The sequence below is a fragment of the Trachinotus anak genome, unplaced genomic scaffold, assembly GCF_046630095.1.
Source record: "Trachinotus anak isolate AG129_WGS33_773 ecotype Australia unplaced genomic scaffold, CSIRO_AGI_Tana_v1 ptg000020l, whole genome shotgun sequence".
Taxonomy (NCBI): domain Eukaryota; kingdom Metazoa; phylum Chordata; class Actinopteri; order Carangiformes; family Carangidae; genus Trachinotus; species Trachinotus anak.
In genome coordinates, this window is record NW_027273871.1 from 4,564,612 (window position 1) to 4,591,963 (window position 27,352).

The 27,352-nt window shown below is 39.8% G+C and overlaps 1 protein-coding gene across 2 annotated transcripts in view; it reads left to right on the top strand.

Moving 5' to 3' along the window:
• The window catches only part of tmem132e (transmembrane protein 132E), a 359,849-nt gene that overhangs the window by 282,586 nt on the left and 49,911 nt on the right, over positions 1–27,352 (top strand). For both annotated transcript variants that reach the window (XM_071505844.1, XM_071505843.1), the window contains 2 exons: positions 17,418–17,558; positions 26,256–26,448. In XM_071505844.1, the coding sequence (XP_071361945.1) occupies positions 17,418–17,558; positions 26,256–26,448 (334 nt within the window). The remainder of the gene's footprint in view (positions 1–17,417; positions 17,559–26,255; positions 26,449–27,352) is intronic.

Genomic DNA, 27,352 nt, shown 5'->3' on the forward strand with positions numbered 1-27,352 from the left:
AGTCAACTCTGTCCATTCCAGTCCAGTCGACATGCCACTGTCCTCCAGTGGTGCCACAGAAGTCAAATGTCACTTTGCATCATATTAAACATGTAACATGTGAACATGGATTGTTTGGAAAATTTACTTCAACCTTTGAAAGCCATTTCTAACATTTCTGACTCCACTAAGGACAAGTAAAGCCCGGGTGAAGTCCCGTGTGCCCTGATCACATCTTATTTCCGTTTCAAGTTTGCACATGCATTAAAAAGAGAAGATAGTTCAGACAGCAGTGCATAAAGACGACGTGTTTACTAATTATGTACTTGAGCTGCATGTCAAGAGGGAGGAAGCTGTTTCACACTGTTTCACAGCTTGTTTGGATAATTTTTTTTCTCTCTCTTTTGATTTTTTTCAGGTATTTTACAGTCACCTCTCTAAACTGCAGCATGGTAGTTTTTATCCATGTGGCACCTCACCTTGCATTTGCCTCAATCAATTTCTCAAATCTTTGTGTCCCTTTAGACATGCACTTTCAGCTGACCTAATGAAACTGCCCAATCAGGAGTGCATGTTTTAGGCACAGAATAGCTCGTAGCTATGACCAGGAGAAAGAAAGTGAAAGACCTGTTGATTTTCTGTCAAGGTCAGACACCAGTTTGTTGTGATCTCAAATAGCAAACATGCCCTGGAATCTTTTCACATGGCTGGCTACATATTGCAAAGCCAAGGATTACATTTACAGTTCATGGACTTTTCTGGAACTCCAATTGTGGCTACAGAACGTGAAAAAAAATGTCTGATATACCTTTTGGTTTAAAAAAAAAAAAAAAAAAAAAAACACAACCAAAGAGTCATGTTCAGGATTAGGAATGTAGTTAGTGCACTCAACAAACTGAATGACATCTTGGTCCCATGGCAATACTAAATTCCTTGAGGTAATCAGGGCTCCAAACAGAGAGATGTCCTTTCAGTGAGGGATAGCAGAGAGTCAGTGCTTGGGAATGGATAAACCTTTGGTGAAGTTGTAGTCAAGGGCACAGAGGAAATGGGCTTTGCTTTTGAGTTAGTGCAAGACTTTTATTCAATCTGTGTAGTCTGTGGGTTGCTACAGAAGTGGCAAGACATTTACAAGGCTTTAAAAGAAATCAACAGAATGTATTCCCTGCCAGGAAAGTACTTCCACAGACTATCAGTCCACCTGGAGGCAGCCCAGCGCATACTTTTTGACAGATAATGACAGCTATATGAGCATTTTTGATTTTCTTCATTATGTCATCTTTCTCAAAATAACATTTCAAGGTGTCTCCAATTTTTCCAGTCTAGAAGGTTTCACTCATCTCCACTAGCATTTCCCTCTTCCACTGTGTTCAGAGCACGGGCAGCTCTGCACAAACTGAAAGACATCTCGATGACACTCAGGTGGAGCCTCTCCTTCCATCTTGGGCAGATTATTGGCTACTTTAGACTGTATATTCATGCCTCCTTCTCAAGGGATGTCTCTTTCTCTCAACCAATTTGATATACAGTAGGTGTTCACAGAGGAATTCACGTGCCTAGCAGAAATAAAGACAGATTTGCATTTGAAAGAGCTAGATTTGCAAGGTAAGGGTATGTCAGATAGCTCCGAGCTGCTCTCAGGTGTATTGCTGTCATTCGATGTGGGATAACTGACATCATTCAGAGGGGGCTGCTGCCAGCACTATGTCAGAGGAGTTCTGCTGGCCTCAGATTACCAAAGTTGTTTTGAGAAGCAATTGTAGGAGAGGCATACGAAAGCTGGCTGCATATTGCTGTGTGAATCTGGTTTCTGTTGGCTGCAGGTTGAGCTGCAGCTCCAGTAAGGATCTGCCATGGTGCTTAGTGCTCTGTCTGCCTTGTATCCTGTCTGCAACGTGACCTGTCTGGGACATTGATCATAAAGCAGTTTACTTTCTTTGAGATGCAGTAAATTGTGAGAGTGCCATAAATTGTGAGGTAACTTGAAAGGTCCAGTCCATAATTTGTTTACAGCACTCTCTTTGCCCCAACAATCTCATCATAGACAGTTTGTTTCTTGGTTATTTTTGCCCTCAGTGTCTTTGTCATATTCTTTACTGCACATGTTATCAACCTGCAGTATATACTTCAGAGATAGATGGACCATTGTTTACAAATGTTCAGGAACAGACAGATCATTCTGATCATGCTTGACCTTTACAGTCCAAAACACTTGAGGACATCTCTCAGATATTGTACTCATCGAGAATGCTGCATGTCCAGATATTCTCCTAAAGTCTTCAGTTCAAGAGACACTTTACAATCTGAATGGCCAGAGTTATAGGTAGTTAACCTTTGGCAGTGGATGTTCTTCAGTATGACTTTAAAACCCAGAAGTGTCAGGCAAACTTTTAATGTATATTCTTTTCACAGTTTATAGGAGCTATTTCTAAGTTTAGCTATTGCTACATAGCTATCGCTACACAGCCAACGTTAGCATTAGCAGCTGTTAATTACTAGTCTTGAGGAAATGTTGCAAGTTCAGTGTAAAAGTTATTGGTTCTAAATTTGTAATAAAATGAGAGACAAAATAACAAAAACTGAAAATTTCCTTTTGATACAAAAATCAATTAATCATAAATTCACATTAATACACTCTCAGTGTTAATGTGGTAACCTGGGTTATGCTTCCTTACACTGGTTTAATTCTTGTGAAGGCATCATTTCTTTAAGTGTGTGTGTGTGTGTGTGTGTGTGTGTGTGTGTGTGTGTGTGTGTGTGTGTGTGTGTGTGTGTGTTTGTTTGTTTGTTTGTTTGTGTGTGTGTGTGTGTGCTTGTGTCCCCAGAGAGGGATGGCATTTCTTTTACACTGGCTCCTGTGTGGGTGAGGATGCCCAGAAGGAGCTAGTTTTACTCAGAGCTGTCCAATTTGAAATGGGAGTTCCTCGGGGGAAAAGTTGAGAACAACAGGAGCACTGACACCACCCTCCTGCTGGAAAAGACCTCGGAATTTTATCTCCTGTTGTCGGTACCTTGAAGGGATGCTCGGTTGCTCACTTACACTGTATTGTAATCACTGCTGCTCAGGAGCGGTAGGCACACTGGGTCGTAGCAACCCATACGTTTTCCTTGATATCCTAGTCGGTGCAGTATACTGAAAGCTAACAGTCGTCCATTGCACTCTGAACTTTGAATATATCTACCCTGAACCCTGGCTGTAATATTATTATAATCACTATGTATGCATAGTGATTTGAACTTTGAAAATGTCAGCAACTAGGTTGCAGCCCGTCCCCAATTTTCCTCCCCTCTGCATCTGTTGGCAGGTCTGAGCTCCACTCGCCTTATCAAATAAATTGGACAGTGGCTATTTCCCCGATTGCCTCCACAGAAAGGTTCTGGCTCACCCGAGGGTCCTCTGCTCGTGGCTGTGGCTGATGGGAAGACTACTTAGAATAATTGTCCTCCAAAAGGATGCCTTTGCAGCCAATGCTTTCGCCTCCATGCTGCTGCATGTGCGTCCTGTGTGTGTGTGACTGAGAGAGAGAGAGGCACACAAAGGGAGAAAAAAAGGTGATACTACTTCGAAGCTTATGTGTCAGGATTTGTGTTCAACATGTGTTCACTTCTGGCACTGCCTTGTTATTGGAACACTGAGGGGCCAGAGCAGATTTTATTTCTAGTGTAGCAAGTTTTTTGGTTTATTTTGCCCTGACAGCAGTAACAAAATGTTATTGTCTCGACTTTGATCTATACATTAGAAGATGTAAATGCAGGGCATGTGGAGAGGCTCATGTAAAATGTATGAATGATGCCGTTTGAGTACAATCCACTGATGCCATCTGCAGTGAGCTGGTGTCTGGTGATCAGTTCATTAGCCATCCGAGTGTGTTTATGGCTTTTTACTTATAACATAACTGCTCCAGTGACTGCTACTGCTGCTCCGGTTAACCTGAGGATCTGCTTTGATGTTATCTACTGTCCTGCAGTGCAGCGTGCGGTGGTTAAAGGGCAGTCTATCACATTTACATAGGAGGTTATGTCTTGTGACAGAGCAACCCATCTGATCTTGGCTTAAACCCAGGACTTTATTATGTGTTGCAAACTTTAGGTTAATTGAATAATCAATAAATCAGCCAACAGAAAGTAATTCACTACAACAATTTTGATGACTGATTCATTGTACATCACATTTTTTAAATCATTCCACCTTCTGAAATGTGATTATTTTATTTTCCTCTTTCACTCTTTTGAGTCTTTGTCTCGGTCAGAAAATTTCTCTCTAATTGAAACCTTTGGTTTTCTATTTCTATAGACCTGAAGTCTGGAAAAAAAGAATATCCTGCACACTACTGTTGCTCATCATCACAATTTATTTATCATCCTTAAAGTTTAAGTATTTTAACAGTTCTTACAACAATAACTTAAATAGATAATGCTTCACTCATCTTATATAAACTATACATATAATATATAAATATATTTTTGTCCTCCATGTATTTATATGTGGAATATAACATGACAAGTACACACAAATCACTGTCAGTGATTGAAAGACACTTCCATTGGAGAATAATTGATCAATAAATCCTGATACTGAGTAAGAGCAGTGTGCGGGATATTCTTCTTTTCAAAATTGATGTCACATTTTCCAACGCACCTGCATCTCAGACATTAGTGTGAATGTCTTCATGGAAAAAACTATTTTTACAGACCAAAGAATTCATTTATCATTCAACACTGAGCATTCTTCACCATTGTGAAGTAACTCACAGCAAATAGCAAAGGTCTCCTACTTTAAAGTGCCTTTAAAAACACAGGAGGACATCAATAGAAGCTGGTCAATCAGTTTAATTAAATGTGCCGTTCCAAGGCCTTTCTCCCGTGTTTGCTTCCCCTGCATTCTCACTTCAAACACATTCCTCCAGGGTTAAATTAAATACACTTTAACGTGTTTTACTTTACTTTACTAGCTCAGGCACTATAGACTGTGTATCTGCCAAGGTCACATCCAGTTACAGCAGGAAAATCAAAGCAACATGTCGGCCACCGTCAGCGTGATATTACGGCTGCGTGGTAACAGTACAGTCTCTTTGTGATATCAGGCTATGCAGTCCCATCTGTTCTGCTCCGTCATCTGACGAACCATATGTTCAAAAGGTAAACAGGTAAAAGATACTTGAAAAGTGATGGAGAAAATCCTGAATCAGTAAAGCCTTACGTGTTCACAGCTGCTTGGGCAATGATTAAACACTTTGTTTTTGTCAGTTGGTTTTCGTCATTGTTCTGGACTGAAGGGTACTTTGCTTCTGACTAGACTAGACTGTGCATTACATAATTACTGTTGGATGAAGAGAGCCACTGGATTGCCACGGCAGCTTTTGTATTTGGCAGAATGACTGAATCTGAATATGACAGACAGTCACACATTTTGAGACAAGTTGTTTTGTCTCCTCTCTCCTTGTCTTTCCTCGTTCACATTTGTACATTAAGTGTGCCAGAAAGCACATTTCTCATCACAAGTTGCAAATGCTGCGAACGATTGTTAGCATGCCCATGGTTCATACATGCACAGACTGCACACAGCAACTTGGACTTGCAAGAGGGAGATTTTGTAAACCCCCTCCTTTTTAAGGGAAAACACAACACAAGACCCGCAACACCCTTTTCAACTGCTGCAGCAACAAACAGCCTCTGTTTTAAAGCCTGTAATTGAGTTTTGCAGTAAGTAGCCAGAATCCAGTCAAAGCAAGAAGGAACACGACTGAGATTTAAACTTCTGAGATACCTAAACTTAAGAGGAAAAATCTGAGCCTCTTAAGAGCCTCTCCTGTACACTGTAATTATATTGTCTAGATCTTTTCCATAGCAACAGACAGCACTAGACTTGCTACAAAGAGATCTTGGTGCAAATATTTGTTCAGCCTGCAAAGACACTCTTTGCGTTTCTTTTTCATTTTCATTTTCAAAACAGAGCTTCTTTCTGCATTTCGAGTCCTCTGTTGCTATCACTGCATAAATACAAAACAGTGCATATATCTAAATGGAGCCATAGATTAGATCAGTAGTTTAAAAGTATCTATTCATGCAGCTCCAGAAAAGCTTCTCATCAAAACAGCTAAATGATTTTCCTGCCGTCCTCTCCTTTTTTTCTCCTCCAGTGAATTGTCAGATTAGGCTGAAACCTGACTTCTGGGCCGCGCTGTGCTGCACATTGTAGCCTTTCTTTTTATTTCACTCAGAAACGACTGAATTACTGAGTCTGCTGATAATGTCCCCGTTGGCCGAGCCGTCTCGCATGGCCTGGCCGCTGTTTACTGTTTGAGAGGCACTCTTTCGTCTGAATCTCATAATGAGCATTAGGTCTTTTTTGCAGTGTCGTGCATCACCCTGCCAAGTGAACATCTGTGGCGATGGCTGCTCCAGTCTTCATGACTGACAATGTTGTGCAGCCCCCGTATTGACATTGACACCTCTCTGGTCTCAGGGCAATCACAATGAGAACATTGCAGGGGCTTTTTTTTTTTTTGCTGAGCCCAAGCATAAACTGAGCTGTGTGCTCATGTCATCAGCTACATGCAGCAAAGATGCAGTTTTACAGTGAAAGAAAAACACCCTTTTCAAGTGGAAGGCCTATGGTCTTTTAAGTTCTGTCGGTCATTTGTGCTTAGCACCCATTATACTAGTTTCTCTGCACTGCACTGTGGGAATTACTGTGACATCTTTGGTTTTGAATTTTCGATTGATCATCCCTGGTTTCTATACAGTACTTTGCAGTCTTCTGTGGAGTCATGGGGAATATTTTCACAGATTTCCAAACAGATTCTTCTCTTTATCCCATAGAAACTGTAATCAGAAAATGCATTTTTTTTCTGTATGTGCACCAGAACAGGCCTGGATCTAGCAAAGAGCTGGCACCCCCCCAGATTTTTGTCAAGCCCCCTGCGGTCCTGCATACTTACACGCCACAGAAACACTTTTCCACTTGCGGACCAGGAAACACAAAACTCTCTTCTGCCAGTGTTAAAACACTCTCTGATTGGCTGATCAGGCAGAACTAAATTCAGATGGTGGTTAGGTTTTCTCCACCACTGCAGGTAGTGAAGCTCGGAAAGGAGGGCAGGGCATTTAAATGTGTTTGTCAAACATTAGAAGAGTTTTTTTTGGCCTCTTCAGCAAAACCACCAAACCAGTGCTTCACCAAAACAGTAAATGGCCATTGTGTTACAGCAGCAGCAACACCTTTACCTTGTTTGTTTGTGCATGCAGACTGAATATGTACTAAAGCATGATAAAGTAAGTCATGGACATTAGCACATGGCTCAAAGAGCCAGACAACACAACAGACGCCTCGATCTTCTTGTAAATGTAGGATAATGATGATAATGAGCTGATGTAATACAGCTCATCACACTTATCCTGCCTGGTCTGAACCCTCCCAGCATACTGCCTAACTTCCCTCTTCCTTCGATTACCAAACTGTGTCACTGGATGATGACCCTGATGATTTTAATTGATTTTCTGTCTCTACAGCTGAAATCACAGCTCAGGATTTTAGCAGCATCTTACAAATGGACTGGAGGTTAACATGTAGCCTTAATGGGTCACTGTTCAGACACTATTTCATACTTTGACCATACCATTTACTTTGTTCATACCATTGCCGTGACAACAGAAACGGAAAATGTAAATGAGGACAGCTTCATTGTGAATTCAGCTGTATTAAAATGTATATATGTGAGAAGAGAAGCAAACAGACACTAGGCTGAATGAGAATATGACACAATGATGTCAGTTGTTTACAGCGGTTCAACAACAGTTTAAAACTGTGTCTTCACACATTGACATGTGTGCGGTCCAGACATACAGTATATTAGGTGTTCACCCAGTCTTTTTGTGTATTGATTGAATCATATTACATCATATAAGAGCCATAGGTCATATAACACTGTCAGTACTGTCTTTGTAGTGCTACCATACATGAACTACCTCATGCAGTTGCCATGTATATATATATATATATAATGTCAGCATATCATTGTACCTGAGCAAGAAAGTGGAGGCAGTTACGGATGTTGATGTTGTTCACAGTACAGTTTACATTATGCTGTGTTTAGAGGGCAGTTGAGAAATGATTTAGTATTTGTTTTGAATGTGTGGTCAATTGAACGGTTCAGTGAAGTTCTGAGATCCAGCAGCAAACTTTTTTTGCTTTTAACCCCATGAACAAAACATAACACACTGAAGCTGAAACATCACGCACAGCCGAGTGTGTGAATGTATTACATGTCACTGGACACATAAAAGCACGGCATCCGCAACTGGCGAAGGACAAATAAAAATCTGCACTTATTTTGAATTATACATATCTTCATGAAATGGAATTTGTTGTGTCTGCAGTAGCACGAGTGGCGAAGTTGTCTGTAAAGTGCCCCCTCAGAGGAACTAATGGAGCTTCTGCCTGCACATGAGCGGGGAAAAAAAGGCTTTGCTGGCCAAATTTAGCTGCTGGGGAGAGGCCCGTTTCTGCTGTAATGCAAAAGGGAGTGCCACCAATGCCTCCGAGACATTCAAGCGCTGACATTTCAGTTGTTTATTTACTTTTCTGCCTTCATCTGTGCATCGTTAAAGGGACAACCGTGAAGCCTGACTCCATCCATCAGGGTTGCACTCAATTGTGGCACTACAAGTGTTCTGTGGGCTGTTGTCACCAACATACGCAATCAGATGTTTGTCTACGATGTCCCGCTCGGCAGCATTACATGCCACTAGTGAATGCCAAGTACTGGAGTCCAATCTGTCCAGGGCTGGCAGACAAAGCAGAAGGTCTTGGACGTTTCATTTGATAAGTTCACAAGAGAATTGTAGTCAGGCCCTGATTAAATATTTGGCGATGCTCAGAAATTAAGAGAGGAAAACTTCAGGGAGTGGTCTTGCAGAAATTTATTCTTTTCAAAACCAACATTTGTTGGTAAGCTGGCAAAACCCTGGATCTGGTTGTTGAATGGAGAGCAGGGTTATAATTAGTAACTGATATTCACCCAGAGAGGAAAGACATTTTTAGTGACTTTGGCAGTTTTTCTCCTCTAAAAAAATTCCAAAATTAATTGGCAATGATGACAAAAAGCACTTTTCTTCTCTTCCATTAAAACAGATTGAAGTTACATTGTGGGTCTTATTTTTTAGTTTTGGTCATAATATCTATATCTCAGAATAAATTCTGGGATCTTGAAATATGTTGATATCTTTACAATGAGGTCCTACAGGCAAAAAACATGACTTAAAACTGAAAGTAAACCCAACTGAAATGTGATAATCTCTCATTTGCGCTGTCAGACTTATTTTAGTGATGTTGACATGTTCAAAGATCTCTGCAGTTAATCTGGTAAATACAGTGTTTTCGCTACACTTAGAAATGATGATCTAAACCACAAAAAGAAGATTTGTCATAAACTGGACTTGTGCTTTAACAGTGCACCACAGCAACACTGAAGAGTTTCCTTTTCAGTTACAGTTTATATTAGAATTTGTATGGAAAAATAATCCTGTCTACGTGGCACAATATCTCATCATCTGTTGAGACATTTTTCAAAACATTATGGATTTTTATTTAAGTAATGATTTTTATTTTAGAATGATGAAAGCAATACAGGCTGGGACTGAAAAAAACATTGCTTTTATGTTTAATATTCATATTATGTTTCATCGCTAATGGAAAGTAAGAGAGCTGGACAGGATGACTCTAAGTCTTTGGATAATGGCTGGCTAAAGTGAACCCAGCTAAATATGGAGCCAACATCAACCACTTAGGCTTTATTTTTTCTAGGAAAAACTCTTTTGCAATAATTGATCCCAGCTTGAAAAATGTTGAGATCACATATCACCAATTATTTTTTGTATTTGTGTCTTTTTTTAACAAAGAGAGGTGGGGAGGAGATAAGTCTGAACTAAGGCCTAGTTTAAGAGGACATGCATTTTATCATGGTTTGGTCCTCACTTGGTCCTCACCTTCCAAGAGAGGGTTGTGTGTGCATCTCTGCAAGTCCAAGGTGGAGAGAGAAAATGTTTGAAAACCAGCCAGTGGTTAGTCTGCTGGAGAACTAGAATTATCTCCACCAGCCAGTCCAGATGCAGTTAATTAAAAAAAATGTGAGGTTTTGTGAGGAAACTGTGAGGTTTCAGGAAATTACTAACCATTTTTAAAAAATGAAAATTTATATATTTTAGTATGAGCCACTGTGTAGAATGTAGAATAATGTCATCTTGACCCTTTGAAACTCTGTGTCGTTGTCTTGTCTTGGACAAATACAATGAGCAGCATTTTTAAATGAGATCAGAGCTGCCTGGCATCATAAAAATATTCTGACTTTATAGGTAAAAAAGCAATAGTCCTCAGAAAAGAAGAAAATGACAAAGCAGTTTGGTAATTGCAGTGTTTAGCAGGATAATATCTTACCTCAGCATTAGATGTTTTTGTTGGAACTCTGCTATAATTATCTGGCTTACTCATCTCTTCTGGTAGAATGTGACTTTATTGTTTGTATTAATTACAGGGCACTGTAAGCAGGAACAAAGCGCTGCTCATGTTACTTGAAAATCTAGCAGTAATTGTTGGAACTTAGTCTGATGGTTTTCTAAGGAGATTTTGGGTGGTAACAACTAAGATTGTGCTGCTGTTAATCCATGGAATACATTTTAGAAGCCGTATTTCAGTGCACTTCACATATATCACTGCACTGCACTGCTCATTTTCATCTACAAGAAATAAATCAGCTCAGCATGTGCAAACCAGCAGCTGCATTTTCAAATTTGTAATGTGCCCCGTCATATTTCCCCAGCTTCTCATATCCTAATTTACAGAGCCTCCCATTAAAAAGTCTGTCCCTGGCAGGCTCGCCCTCCCTTCTGGCTTTCCAGCTCTACACCCCCTGTGCTGCTGTCGAGAAAAACCTCAAAGCTGTTTACTAGTGAACATAAACACCATAGATATCAAAGTGCTTGAGGTGATTGATAAGATCACGTCTTGTGAACCGTGGGTGAAGCCATGTTAGTTACTCAAGAGCTGCCATCTATTGCATAGAAATCATTACAGTGCCGGGGAAAGTGCAAGTGGTTATTGATGCTTTTAGGAAGAGAAATCTAGTTTAGAGACCCTGCAGCAGAGCGTGTTAGAAAACTGAGGAAAGTTCCACTTAAGTGGTAAGTGTCCAGTTTGAAAGGCTGTGGCTCAGCAGGTATAAGGGTCATCCACTAATCACAAGGTTGGAGGTTCGAGGCACAATCAGCTCTAGTTAGTCAGGTGACCGTGAGGCATTGTACCTGACTGTTGTGGTGAAGAGAGCTGAAGCTTTCGATTTACCAGTTGATCTGCGTTCCGATCCTCACCTATGGTCATGAGCTTTGGGTAGTGACCGAGAGAACGAGATCACTGGTACAAGGGACCGAAATGAGTTTCCTCTGTAGGGTGGCTGGGCTCAGCCTTAGAGATAGTGTGAGGAGCTCAGAGTAGAGCCGCTGTTCCTTCACATTGAAAGGAGCTGGTTGAGGTGGTTCGGGCATCTGATTAGGATGCCTCCTGGGCGCCTGCCAGTCAAGGTTTACCAGGCTCATCCGACTGGTAGGAGACCCTGGGGTAGGCCCCGATGACACTGGAGAGATTATATATCTTATCTGGCCTGGGAATGCATTGGGACCCCCCAGCAGGAGCTGGAAAATGTCACTGGGAGGAGGGACCTCTGGATTACTTTGCTTGAACTGTTGCCATTGTGCCCAACCCCAGATTAAGCGATTGAAAATGGATGGATGGATGATGTTCTCACACTGCTGCCTATCACAAGATTGTTGTTATAAGCTGCGTGGTCACTGCAGCCTGTGCAGTGATAAACATTTGAGCCAGTCTGGCCAGGCTTGTTTTTGTGCTCTGCCTGGCCATTTTACAGTTATTCATATTCTCACATTTGAATTCATGAGATTCTATTTGAGGAAACCCAAGTGATGCTTATCTTCAGCAATCTCAAACTGATGTTGATCAATAAAACTCAATAAACCAATTCAGTTAAGAAATACCCAAATTAAAAAATGTAATTTGGTCAATACATGCCCTCAACAGTCAGCATCTTTCCCAACTCTACAAGTCCAGTGACATCATTAAAGCATATGCCACACTGCTTGTGTATGCATGCAACACAATACATAGGCTATTGTTTTCTATGTAAGCCTAGACACCAACGCTGTCTTTAAACATGTATATCACCATGTGTCAGGATTCCTATTCCCCAACATCCTCGCACCTCAGCTCCTTACAAAAGTGGCTAATCTAATATACCCAGACTTTTTCTTCTGTCTGTTGTTGGCTTAACTTGTCTAGTGGCCCTTTTTTCTACCAAACATTCAGAATTATCCTATACAGTACACAAATGTAGTATAGGCTATTAAAGTTTGATTTCACTGGCAATATTTAAAGTGATTACAGTCTAAAAATTAGTTTTTAAAGTCGGTCTCATTATGCTGTGGAAAAATTCCCGTTTGGTGACTGCTCTGCCTGTGGGGACATTCTCCTCAAATTTGTTCAATAAATATTCTTTCAAAGGGCCATTAAAGAAAAATTAAAGACTTGGGAACTGTGATGTGATTTAATCCTGGTTTGCATATTTTATTTATTAACAGCAGCCAGTTAGATTAAATTACAGTGCATGGCATGGCAGTTGACATGATTTCTGGCAGGAAGTGTCATAAATGGGTCATGAGGACATGGTGCCTCGGTGCCCAGTGGAGAGCAATCCAAACTCTCGAGTGCAAACGCACCATGGAGACACAGCAAGCTGCAAGGAAGAGACAAGAAAAGCTGTAATTGGAACAAAGGTCACACAGCATAATGAAGAGAAGGATTTTATGGTTTTGTATATGTTGTGTCACTTACAAAACACCAGCTTTATGTCTCAAGCGCCTTTGCTGAGCCATTTAAAATATAACTTGGGACAGATGGGGCGTGTCTAGGAGTTTTTCTTCCACATAATCGCTGCAGCTGATGAGGTAATTTTGGTGTCGATCACTATTTAATCTCTGTGTTTGTGTCATTTAATGCGGTGGAACAGTACTTATTTTACCACTAATACAAAATGAAATTTGATAACCCAAGGGAAAAGCTAACAGGCGGCTCAGAAATCTGGCCTGGAATGTGTTGGCCAAAAGCTCTCCTGTTTAGTAGTCCATCAGCCAACTCGCAGTCTAATAGGTGTTGCCATGGCAGAAGGCATCTGTGTAGACTGAGCAAGTAATAGCTCTGTCTTAGCTGAAGTGGCTCACACTGCCTCTCCACTTTCCCTGTGCAGTAGCACCAGCAGGGTTCACAGAGATTCTCAGAATTTGGAGTGTGTGTTATTGCTGGTTACTGCTGTACAGTTTTTTCCATTTGCAATGCTCTTTCATTAATCAGCATTAACATTGTTCAATGGGGAGCCCGATTCATGTGGCGCTCCCGTGGGTAATGCTTCATCCCCTCTCATCTGCGGCACAAAAATGATCCAGAGTCTGTGAAAAGGGCCGTCTGATTAAACACATGGGTTCTGTACAATTTGCAGGCTCCCTCAAAAGATGATGATGAATATGTAGTGGCTTTCATAAGCTGCTGGCGAGCATAGGTAATGACTATAAATACAAGTATTACTCACCAGGGTTGCACCCTTACCAGGAAATGCACTGGAAATGGTTATGCCCCTATAATAATGTGTGATTATCATCTCTTACGATCAGTATTTTTACAGGCTACAGTACAGTCAAGTAGCAACTGGGTCACCTCATTTACTGGGAGTCTGGGGGTATTACGTTTCCCCTTTACAGCTCACATCAAAGGAAACACGCTTGATCAGGATGATTTCTTAAACGTTACATATTTCTGTTTCATCTCCCCTTGACTCCGATGTATAAGGTAATTACCATGTTTTCTCTAATGTGGAGGATTTGATGAAAGAAGACAATAAGAGCTGCAATAACAAGAAACAATGTTTTTAAAGCTGCAACCTGTGAGAACTGTTTTTTTTTTCTGCAGTTTATTTCAAACAAAATGTAAATGTAAAATACACCGTTGTTGACAGGAGGATTTGTACCAGACACGGCATTGCAAAGGGAAAAGCTGTCTTCAGTAATTATATGTTTAATTTGCCTCAATTCTATTCAGTTTTATTTATACAGCATTAAATCAGAGCTTTTTCAGAGCTTTCAACCTCATCTCAAAGTCTTCATCAGTGACTGGACCCTGCTCATGACCCAAACGTGTAAACATCATGTGTAGCGATGAATCGTGGGCCATATGTTGGTTCATTCAGATGAGCCAGCTTCATTCACTGATGAAGTCCATGTAATGCAGTTGAAAGCTCTGAAAAAAGTCCATAAATTCCATAACTTAAGTTGAAATGATTTTGTCACACACAGTGATCCCGAGGTGAAGAGTGAACTTCCATGCTCAAAAAATATTTGCTGTAAATTCTGAATCCCTCCAAAATATTCAAAATCCTGTTTCAGAGACTCAGAGACTTCAGAGTTCATGATTCTAATCCCCTTATTTCTTTTTTGTTCACAGTCAAATCTAAGAATGTAGACTCTAAAGAATATCTTCAAAGTCACTGTGTCTAATCCGTCTGGAAAGAAAACTCCTCCTTGAGTTGTTAAAACCCTTCAATGCCCAAAAACAATTGAGAGGACATGATCTCAGTGTCCTCAGCCCTGCTTATAAAGTGGACGTACACTGTACTGTATTTACACTGTGTGAAAATGTCATATTATAATCCTCCGTTAGCCCTGCCTTTATCCACATACAGTAATATCTAATTAATATTATCTCAGAGCACACGGGGGGTTTGATTAGCCACAGCTGACCAAAGGTGTCAGCAATGCAAACATCTGGGATTGTCCTCACAAGGAAAAATGACAGCACTGGTCATTTGTTCAAACAGCAGCTGCTCACTTCCTGTTTGCTGCAGTCAAAGCTGGTTTCTTTTAACACTGACCACTGTCTTTCTTCAGCCATAACCGAGCAGTTTTTGTACTTAAAACTTGAACTTAACCACAGAGGTGGCAGATCAGAAAATGGTCTTATAAATAACAGCTTCTTCAGATCAAAAAAAGTTCTTATCCATCATTTTGGCAGGAAATGAAAAAAAAAACCTGTTTCGCTGTTCAGTTTCAAGGACCAGTAGATTCAACTAATTTAATGAGAAAAGCTGAAATTATTTGAAATTGTGGAAGTTAATGATAAGTTATCGGTTATGATAAGTTTGTATAGTTTCCTTTAAAGCGAACCAAGAATGGTGGTGACAACAATAAAATACAGATCCTGTTTGAGCTGTGAGCCTATTCTGGCTGAAGGGCGGGGAGGCAGTCAATTGTTTTCACAAATCATGGATGAGTGGTCAATGCACTGAGCGCAGGTTAGTGTGGCAAATGGAAACACCTCAGCGGGACTTCACAACTTTTATCTGTCACAGAAATAAATGGAACGATCTGGAAGATGCTGCAGGGGCTTCAGGCGAATGCAAATGAGACACTTGAAAGGAAAAATATGATTTCGGTAATGCTTTCAATGAATTTGTCAGGACAGAGTTGTCGTTAGTCAGAGTGGAAATGCAGTGATTTCATGGCAAGAAGAGAAAAACAACAGTGTCTGCCTGTAAACAAGGCAAAATCATTAAAGTCCCCAGAGTTTTTCCTGCAGGAGAGCAGCAATTGGTCCTCACATTTTCATAACCAGTGGGACAACCTTCTCGTCAGCAATGGCTGATATGCTCCGTATCATTATCATTTAGAGGTTTATACAGAATTTCAAATATTTTCTTAGTGTCTGTGAGGACAATTTTGAGGTAACACAAACTTAGCTTCTAGTCTGGTTTTGTCTCCGAGGCACAGAGCAGACAAACAAAAGCCAAATATGTTAATAATTCATCTCTGTCTTGTATTTCGTGAAAATGAGACCATCAGATCAATAATCTCCATTGGCTCCGCATGTCTATGGATGAGCCATTTGTCTCCATCAGGCATCAGTGCAGGAGTCGGGCGTGGCTCTGTGGTCAAATAACCAGACTCACAATAACAGTGATAAGAGAAAGTGGCTTCATTTTTTCCCCCCTTCCGCTATTTTGTATTCTCGCCAGTGGACTCTTTGATAGCACGTCTAGGTAAAGTCACAGAGGACAGCTGCCAGAGACAGTTTGTTATCCAGATGATTGAGAATTTCAAATCATTCGTCACTGATTTGAACATCCTCTTGGTTGCACCAGTATTGTCGTCACATTAGAAGCATGGCTGATTTTAGAGACTCAGACATTTTCCACTTTACTTTTATCAGTTATGAACCAGAAATGTCCACTTTTCACCAGAAAACCCTCCCTGCTAACCTTCACTGTCACCTTTAGCATCTTTTCATTATTGATTGTCTGGGAGCAACTCATGATGCTTGAGGTTCAGGTCATATCCACTTCTGCCTGGATGCTGTAGCTACAGTAAACGGCTTATGGTGGTAACATTTAGATGGAAAAAAACATAAATCACAGACTGACCATTCTTGAAGAGATGGGAAAGGATGTTGCTGCATGTCGGAGCAGCCAGTCTCTGTGTAATATATTTGCTGGTAAATGCATCTATGTAGGTTTGTTTTGTGTGTACATGCTGTTTGCATACATGCAGATGCAAAATCTCTATGGATACTGTATGTAAATGTATGAATGTATGTGCATCCATGCATATACTGTATGTCTATGCATGTATGATTTCTTCCCCTTTGGGTGGAGGTTTCTGGAGATGGGAATGTGTAGACGGGGGATGAGTGGGATGGCTACGGGATAATGTCAGTTGGGCTTCAACTAATGATTCTTTTGATCTTTTGATCATCTCAATTAATTGATTAATTGTTAGGTCTGTGAAATGTTAAAAAACAGTCTGAAGTGTGAAGTGAACTGCCTGTATGATAATAGTTCTTTAACATGTATCATTTAATGTACATCTAAATTTGATTTCATGAATATATTTAAAGGAAAAAAATCTAGATTCAATTTTACCTGAACACCTGAAAAATACCTCAGTATTATAATATAGTGTCAACATTATTTTATGTGTTTTTAGTGTGAAATCAAATGCATCGTTAGTTGTGAGTGTAACTGTTTTTGTGAAGCATGTGAGCTGAACTTGGAGGCTTTCAGATGCCAGTGGTTAATAATACTGTATAAATGCCCAGTGGGTGCACACTGTGACCTGAAGTAGTCCTCGCTTTCTGGTCTCATGTATCACTGCACTGTCATCTTCATTCATCTCTGTTATTGATTCATCTGTGGAATTGCTTTTGCCATGACGCAATCCAAGAAGGGGGTCTGCTGCACACAGAGGGCGTTCACCTCTGACCTTGCACATAAATCACAGCCTCTAATAAAATTGACTCGTCCCATTCTTTTTCCCCTTGCTGTTTCCTGCAGGGTCAAAGCAAAGAAAGGGGTGAACCTGCTCCAGACTAAGTCGAAGAATGCCCAGTGGAAGGTGGACTGGGAGGTGCAGTCCGGCGCCAAGCACTCTATTACCACCATCGATGTGAACAAGAACAAAGCAGTCAAACAGGGGTAAGTCAACAGCCCCAACTCTAAACACACTGCGCCTCTCTGACTGAATGATATTTGTTTTCCTCAACAGTGGACAAAAGGTCTTCAGAAAGGTTTCCCTGTGCGTAACGGTTCACTCTCTGATTAAAGGCAGCTTTTAAAAGCATACACACTTCTCTGTAAATGGCCCAGGAGCAACAGAAGATAAAATACAGCTTTGGCCCACAGCGGTGACTCAAACACCCTCTGCTTTAGAGCACCTAGTTAAATGAATGGAGCTGTTATCTGCTTAGTCTCACCACATCTGCTGTGAATTCAGTCTGCACGGAGAGATGAGGTAGACAATTCTGACCGCCACCATTAACATACCTTTGAGATGACACCTTGTCTGAGAGCAGTAATAATGCCAGGCTCCTCAAAAGTGTAGAAATACCCATTCACCGTCCTACAGTGTCCGACGGGACAGTAATAGACTCAGTAAATGCTACTTTATGGTAATAGTAAAACTGGAGTTGCTAAGTGATTTTCAAAGTTAATGTCATTTAAATGGTGTATAGGCTATTAATGCATTTGTTAGCCTGCTTTTAGGAGCACAGCGTAAATGATTTGACCAGTAAATGAAGGCACAGAGGTAAACATGTAGAGGCAGTTCCTCCGCGCCCTTGTTCTTCTTCCACTCAGGGGGTTGATTAACCCAACATTACAAAAAAAACTGAAATTACAAAACAGTGGAAATAAGCACCAAATGTAGTTTTATTCTTAGGTTTCTGCCTCCAGATACAAAGGGGAGGGCGGTGAACTGACCCTTTAAACAGCTTCTTGCACGTCGAGCCGGTGAACATCAATTACATTTTGTTCACAGGTTTTTACATGAGTGCAGTTTGCCCTGCCTCTGAGCTATTTCAAGTGAGGGGGAGCAACTAAAAATTGGCGACCATAAATCAGGGTATGTGTGGCGTTCAGTTCATTAAGAGGTGAAGCATTGGGAGTTAGGCTGGATATCACTGAGCCTCAGAGGCTTGGACGCATTAGCAAGTGCCGGTCTAAATATTGGCGTCCCTATGGACACGTTCATGACTGAGGAGAAAGACAACAGTGAGGAGGAAGACAAGAGAGTGGCCTTACCTGGAAAAGAAGTCCACCACTCCTCTCTTGTTTACTTCTTAGCGCCTTCGTGGCAGCCTTTCTTGCTATATTTAGTGACCCATGTCATGTAATCTTTGCCACCCTGTCACCATGTGGGAAATGTCCAGTAGGGGGTCAAGCATGGGTAGAGAAACAACGTGTCATGCCACATTTAGTCAAAAACCCAGTCAATTCTGTGACCACCTAAAGCCAAACAGCCAAACAATAGCCGTATAAAGTTATGAAGAGTAGAGTCACGGAAGAATTCATGTTTTGATGCTTCATTCCCATCAAATTGATTGAACATGAGCATGAAATCTTTTTTATATAAAAAGCACTCATGCCTCTTAGGATTTCCTTCAGGAAATATATTGTTGTGAAATTGGTTCACACTCCTTGTATTCTGGGTTGCTGTTTGGAAGTCTGCTTGAAGTCTTTATTTATATCGAAATGGTGCACAGTTTCTAGAAGATTTAAGTAATACGTTCCAGCAAAATATCTCCACAGTAATTTCTGATTCGTGATGTACTCTATTTTGTGTCATTTGCAAAAACATTTCCAGCTATTTCTTGTTGTGAGAAAGTGACTTGACCTGAAAAATCATTTCCCACTCTACAGTAACATTAGTTGCCTAAACTTAAAGCTGCTTTTTGTATATTTTTTAATGGATTGGAGAATCTTTTAGATTATGTTTGTGGAGAAATTAGTCAGTCTGACTGAAAACTGCAGTTTCTTTGAATCCATTTGTTGTCTGCCACAGTGTTTTTCAGATGGTGCCACTGAGGCACCAAAGTCAGAAATTTAACAATCCTCCTCAAAGTAGCTTATACCAAACTTTAACCAAAAAAAGTGACGTTGTGGAAAACTCTCATATGAGTCTTTTTTGAACAGTCAAAAGAGTCATTTTGATGTGTTGCCTGTGAGCAGTGGTAAATTCTTATATCTGTTTGGCCCTGAGCCCGAACGAGTCAAGGTGTTGAAATGTCTGATAGATTGTCATGCAAATGCAATAATATGCATTCTTATGCTTTAAATTCCTACTCCAGACTTTAATATCCCATTTAAATATGCAGTATTTCCTACCATTTTAGTTGCATGAATATGACAGCATTCAAATACTTTTCCATTGCCTTTTTAATTCTGCCCTGCAACTCGTGTTACATGTATTTTAATGCTTCCCAATGATTCCAGTGTGTTTTGGGACTAGTTTCTATTATCGCACTTTCAGCACTTACATTCCCTGTAGCTTTCTTTTTGATTATATTCTTACTTGTTTTATCAAGAAAGTACATCCATCCCTGTTTTCTCTCGTGTGTGATGTTTGAGTGGATGAGCTTAAACCGCATGATGACTGGAAATTTCCTTCTCACATCTTTGAGGACGAAACTGTGTGTAGCAGCTTCAGACTCAGATACTTCACAGTAATGAGCCCAAAAATACATGAATTCTCGAGACAATTCTTTCCCTAATTACCCAATTAAATGCAGTAATAAGGTGAATTCTAATATGTTGTCTAAGTTCAAAAATTGTTCCCATTCATATTTCTTTTGAGCTAGATTTAAGCAATAAGCAAGGAGCTAATGCCCCCCCTTTTCACACACATACACACACACAGCATCATTTTTTCATAGTACTGGTGAACACATCTGAGCACCAGTTGTGTTTGAACATCTGGTTTTGTTTACTCAAAATTACCTGAGACAGAGGAAATGAGGTGACAGTGTTTTCCCGTCAGGGTGTATTGTTAATCTCTTCATCACATTCCTCTCATTGTTATTCTTTACTTATCTTGATTTTTCTCCTCATAACATCACACTTCACTCAGTGCTGGAATTATTCATCTTTTCTTTTTTTTATTCCTGTAAACCTCAATCTGGAACAGTCCCATTCTAACAGCAGCTCACTGATAACACCACATGAACCAATGCATTATTGATTGCGGTCAATGGGTTTCGAATGAATAATGTTCTTGAAAATGCTTTGGCATTACCACTGCTGCAGTCAGAACAACAGAGAGAGTCGATCATTTAATAAGACACCTCCTCTGCTTTTTGCTTCTTTTTTTTTTTTTGTGCTCTGAATAATTCAGCGTTAAACAAGGGATGAAACAAGAAAAAGACCCTGAGCACATTTTTAAGTACCAATATTGACTCCTAACCAGGACAAACAGACTGACAAATACTCTGTTTTCAAAGCTGCTCCATGCTGAACATGTTTTGTAGCACAATAGAGGGTCTGTTTACTAAAATATCTTTCATTATTCAAAATGTACATTAGAATTTTTAGGTCAGGTAGGCCAAAAAATGGAAACCTTGGAAACATGGCCTTAAATGTAATGTGTAAACTGAGTGACATATTTTAAATACTTTGTTCTACTACATTTGCTTTTGACTGCATGTAACACTGAGCAGTCTGAAAGCAGGAGTCACTCTAATGGTGATGTTTTGTCTGGAAAAAGGGATGAAGACCCAGTTTTTCCACGCCATACTGTTGGAGTGAAAACCTGTTAACAAGATGAAAATAATGTGAAGCTCATACAACACTTTTGTTCACACTTTGTTGTCTTGTGTCTAATCCTCTAAATCCCCTAAAATAAAAAAAATAGCATCAGAAAAGGCAGTTTTTACCTTCTCTGTTTTCCCACAGCATGAAAAGGTTGAAAAAAATAACAGTAACGTAAATCTACCACGCTGTACGGAGTGAGGAAGGTTGTAGTTCTCAAATGGTCATTTGAAACTTGCCATGACATTTAGGTAGGTATATACATTATTTTAGAAATAATTAGCAAAATATAATATATATGTAAAATATATAATATATAAAGATATATAATCATGCCTGTTGTTAATTGGCTGGTCTCCACTCTGGTTTGTGTTTTAGCCAGACATACATAGCAAGCTAGCTACTACACTAGCGATGCTAACAGGCAGATTTGCAGTCTGCAGTTGGCTAGCAATTACACTAACTAGTTAGTTGGTTAATTTGACTACCAGGCGTTCAACTGAACAACAGCTACTTTTAAATCTCAGGGGGAATAATGCAGTCTTTAAAAAAAGTAGTCAGTTACTTCCGCGCACTGTGAATGGGGCACAGCAGACAGTAATTCAAGCAGTTTTTGAGCAATTTGAAACACCTTTTATGATCCACATTTGTTTGTTAGCTACTTAAGCTTTTTCAAAGAATAGTTCAACATTTGGAGAAATGTGTTTGTTCACATCAATCAGAGTCAGGACATGGATATCTTAGAGACTGGAAGCAGGGAGAAGTAATGAGCTTGGCTCTGTCCAAATGGGAAAAAAGCTTTTTCATACTAGAACCTATTTCTTGTCAAACAATAGTTTATCTTTGCATTGCGCCTGGCTATCGCATGCAATTTGTGAGCACAAGGTTTTGGTCCATAGATCTTTGCATGGGCACAATGGTACCAAACATGGTAACCATGGTTACCAATGTAACTGTAAGGACATGAAGCTCTGAGAAACTACACATATTTATTGCATCAAGCTATTGTTCACCAAAAAGAAGTTACATCACAAATTGTAACTGTTACATTTCCTGAACAGACTCAACAACAAAGTCAACATGCTCATTATTATTGAGCTTTAGATGAGGCGGGAGGCATGGTTTGTCACTCTGGATGGAGTCACGTTAGCTGTTTCAACCCAGCCTCTGGTCTTTATGCTAAGATAAGATAGCTAACACAGAGAATTGATATTGATCTAAGAAAGCAAATCGTGTATATCCTAAAATACTGACCTATTACATTGAAGTTATTTTTAAAAAGGTCCAACTTTGCTTTTGAATGTTTTTTAAAAAAGACCTGAGTGCTCAAGACTTTACAGAAAAAAGATTTAAGCATGCCCTGCTCTGAAACCTCTGTTCACCGTCTCTGTTCTTCTGCTGCCGTAACTCTGCCTTGCAGCGCTTTGATCCAATGAACTCTCCCTGTTAATCAGTTCAAACAGACCTCTGATCAAAGAACAGGATCCCCCTGAGCTCTGAAAAAGCCCCAAGCTACAGCTTTTAAAACATATACTTTGTGCTATACAGATAGTACATCATTAACTTAATGGAAACAAGGCCGGACTTTCTTGAGCCATATTTGCTCCTTTGCTCTTCTTGTATGAAATCTCTCATTTAAGTTTTCACCGCCCACCTTTATGTTTAATTTGTATGTTTGACATCAGTGCTGGTTGTTTCTATGAAAGCTGTAGAGAATAATTACCCGAAAGATTTAAATTGTTTCTTTGAATAATGGAAGAAAATGGATATCAGAGCACAGGAAAGCTCGCCAAAACATTTCGTTGAATAGTGATTGTGAAGCAATGTTTGCCTTTTTTTTCTTTGAAACCTTAGGAACCGGACTGAAGTCACATTAATTAGCTTAGCGTATACATAATTTAGTATTTTGATGAGAAGGTCATCATCTAATCCCACTGAGATGCCCTAAGGAAGTAATAAGACATACTGTAACACAGCAGCTGGTGGAGCGGTGGAGAGGGAAACGCTGACCAGTTTAAATAAAAGATGTCATGGATTTGGTTTTTCTTGTTACTTCAGTGTGTAATGAAGTCACTTCTCGATGCATTAACCTTCAGGACACGGATCTAAAGGGAAATGTGAAGGTTGCATTTGGATTTTGTGCAGCCACAATGTACATACAGGCAACATAAAGATATAAAAGATAAAGCAGAGAATCAGCGAGGTTCTGATGGTTCTGATAAGGGCATGTGCCGACAGCGAGTGATGTGATATTTCCGAAAATCCCTTCTTTTGATTCACACTTCAAAAATCGTGTCAAAATGTCAAGTGTAACTGTAGCTCGTTGCATGAAATGTGAAGGAGAAATGCCATTTTCAGCTCTTTTCTGCTGCTTTCACTTACAGTTTTATAATTTACCCTTCACAAAAAAAGTGTGGCCTCTAACCCAAATCAGTGCATTGTGAGCATCATTTTTCCTTCCCTCCAGCATGATGGCAGTTGACGCTGTATTGAGCGGCTGTACATGTGCTCACTCCAGTGGGCTATTGATGACAGCTGTAGTGTGTCACAGACAGATGGGGGTGTTTGTTTGCGGTGAGTGATGTCGAGACAAATAGGCTGAGATTTCATCACGATGTTCCTGAGAGGAACCTTTTGTGGGCAGAGGATTGTACAGATAGTTTGATCCAGCTTTCATTAAAGGGCTGTCAGACTGAATGGTGGGACGAGTCTCTGCTTTTGTGAAGGACAGACAAGCGAGCGCTTCACTTTCAACTAAAGGTGAAGTTCGGGCAGCATGATTCTCATCACGCGTGGAGGGAGATTTAATTTGCTCCTTCGCCACCAGTGAGACGTTTTCATGTTAGGCTTGTTGAACCTGAGGATTACAAGCCCAGCATAACAGGAAGTGTTGTTATCTCCTCTACATCTCTTGCATCTCTGTTTGTGAGAGTAAAATGGAGATCCTAGTCAAAAAGAGAGTGCTGAAATATTTTATGTGCACGGGCATCAGAACCATCAACCAAAAGTCATCGAATGGTCAGAAACAAATCTGTAGCCATGCAATTACGGTTATTTGAAAGTGAGAGGCTGAATAAAATTTGCAATCTCCTTGCAAAAGCTATGCACTCAAGCCTTGAGAGAGGAGAAGAAGAAAGCTGGCCACCTGATTAGGGAGCAGTGATTGTTTATTGACAAGACAATTCAGAGACAATCACTGATTAATTCATGGCATATGATATCTCCATCAAAGTAATCAGGAATGCCCTTAGAAAACTTTCACTTTCACATAGTTTTAGCATCTCTCTGAACAAGAGCCCCATGCATGAGTGGAAACATATATAATAATATATAAAGAAACATATATAATAATATATAAAGTCTAATGTCAGATCTGCTTTTTTCAGTAATGTACCAATGAATTATTAGGGACTCTCAGACTCTCCTTTTGGGTCTGATTTATTGTTCATATTAAAAAGTATTGTTTATATTGGCTTTTAATATTGTATATCGACCGGAAATGATTTAGAGATACTTCAAATAAAAAATGAATAACATAAAAAAAATTTAATTCAAGGTCCATTTACTCATGGTCTTCATGTTTTGGATAAAGCCAATATGAAACTATAACTATAACTAAGATTCAGACTGAACTTTATTTGATGCCAGTTTTTATATGTTTAATAGACACATTTGCATTTAATATTTAATAAACACAAAACAGGTAGCATTGTATTTTTTTGGAAAATGCATTTACTTATGCAAGATACTTATATATAAACATAACTTAACAAGGTTGAGACAATCAGAATATTTTGCTGTTTCAGGTGGTCTGCGGCGACCACCAGGGGCTGTGACAAGCAGACCTGAGTCCAGACAGGCCTCAGTGGAAGGAGGTGTGCAGAGTGAGGTGACAAGAGATTAACTTGGTGCATTGATGCGTCATTAGTGAGATTCAAGTAGGGCTCAGTTCAAGCTACTAAAAGTCCTTTTAGTTGCACAATAGGAACATTTTGTATTCAGAGTTTGTGACCCGACAAAAAAGCAAGGTTTCTAAAAGCATTATGTCACTAAAGGATTAAATTGCAGCATGGGAAAATGAATCGTGTTTTAATATGCTTTAGCAGAGTTTCAGCTTCTTCACCTTGACTTTATTCAATCAGGAAAAGTGTGGACCAAAAGCACTTATCATAATGGCTGGTCAATAAAATTATATTAACCAAAACCACTAATATGGTGGATTGTCTCCTCACAGCTGCTGTGTTGAACCTGAGCATCATTGCGGTTGCCTCTGCTGCTTATTTGATCAAGCAATCAAATTTATGTGAGTAAAGAGCGATAAAATTTCAAAAGCGAAGTCAGTATTCCTCCCTTGAAGCGTGAAGTTGTAAACAGTTTACTGTGACCTTTAAGATCCTACAGCCCTGTTAACTGCCTTGTATCTGTCAGGAAGTCTGAGATCCACCAATCAGACTGAAGGAGCTGCTCAGGCTGCGGCTGACTGAATGAAATGTTATGATGGGGCCTTTTCATCAATGAATGTGTCTGATAACTTACGTGAACTGTGCTGAATGCATAACATTGATTATGCTCCACTGGATGCTAAGATACTAAACTTTTATCCTGGCATCTTGTCTGGACAGTTTATTGGATATTGATTTACTGATATAAGCAGAACACTGTAATCAATCTTAAAATGGTGTTGAAAATACATTCATCTGCTTGCTTAGCTATTCCTCACAAAAATGGATACAGAGATATAGAATATCACTTTGAATAATGAACAAATGCCAAAAATAGACCATATAACGAGCATCTGCTCTATAGTGCTTCACATGTTGAAACCTTAATGAATACACTTTTGTTTTTTCCTTTCAGCTCAAGGGTAACTTAAGGAAAACTTTAAAAATAACTGCACAGCAGTGGGTTGACAGCTCACTAAATGGCTTGTTGAATAATTAAAAACTATCCAGTCAACTATTTCATTACTAGGAATGAATGCATTGCCAGAATTTCTTGTTATACGCTGCTTTGTTTCTTGCGAATATATTGCTGCGACTGATATCTTGCCTTTCATTCTGACTGTGTGTCTGTGTTGTTGTGGTCTTACAGGGACGTGCTGGGCAACGTTGAGGTCATGCAGCTGGATTTTGAGATGGAGAACTTCACCAGCCTCTCGGTGACCAGGAGGATCAACTGGAACATCGACTACAAGGGCCAGAACCCGCCTCCTGATTCAGAGAAGGTTGTGACGGAGCTGACAGTGGTGCAGCGGGACATTCAGGCCATCATCCCTCTGGCCATGGTGAGTGGAAGGAGAGCCACATTAACATGGATATGACTGGTATTTAACTCAAACTAATTAGAGTTATTTAATATTATTAATTATCATTATTTAAGCTTATCTGACCAACTCAGATCATCTTCATCAAGTTAAAACACAAGAACTGAAATTTTTAGTTTTAAAGGAAATTTTCTGCAAAATAGTTTGATCTCATATAAGCATTGTTCTCTGTAAAATATTGCACTACCTATTGTGTGGCTACATGGCACAAGTATACTTGTTGTCATGCAAAAAGTATGTTACATGTGGGTGATTTCATTAAAAGCTTAAACTCCATCATGACTCTGACACTGACGCAGGAGTGCCGAAAATGTCAGACGAGGCCGATGTGACGTTATTTCAATAAATATGGTATTTTTCCTGATATTACAGTGGCATATTGCATATATATACCATCCAGTACCCCTGCACTGAAATAAGAATAGGTTGGGGTTTAATTCAAAGCTGGCATTCTTAGAGCAAACAGCATATATATGTTAATGGTCCTTCAAAAAAACGCATGGATCAGGCTTTGTCCCGATCCTGTGAATCTGCTCAGCATATTCAAATCACACAAAAACCTGTTTGTGCAGACTGCAAGGGAAAACCAGCAAACTGTGCTACTCACAATTAGTGTCCCAGGTTATTCAATCCCAAAAATGATGTCTTCACTAAAGCTGTAGCTTTAAATCTCTTTCATTGTGACAGCCTGCACTTTATATATCATGCAAAGAGCATCAGACACAACACAGACAGATGTATTGTCGTTACAAATAAATCCAATCAACACCTACTCTATCTGCAGTGATTTGCTGATTGTTAAGAAAGTCAACCAATCCCAGAACACTTAAGTGTCCATTACTCATTTAATCGAGGCTGTTCTCTT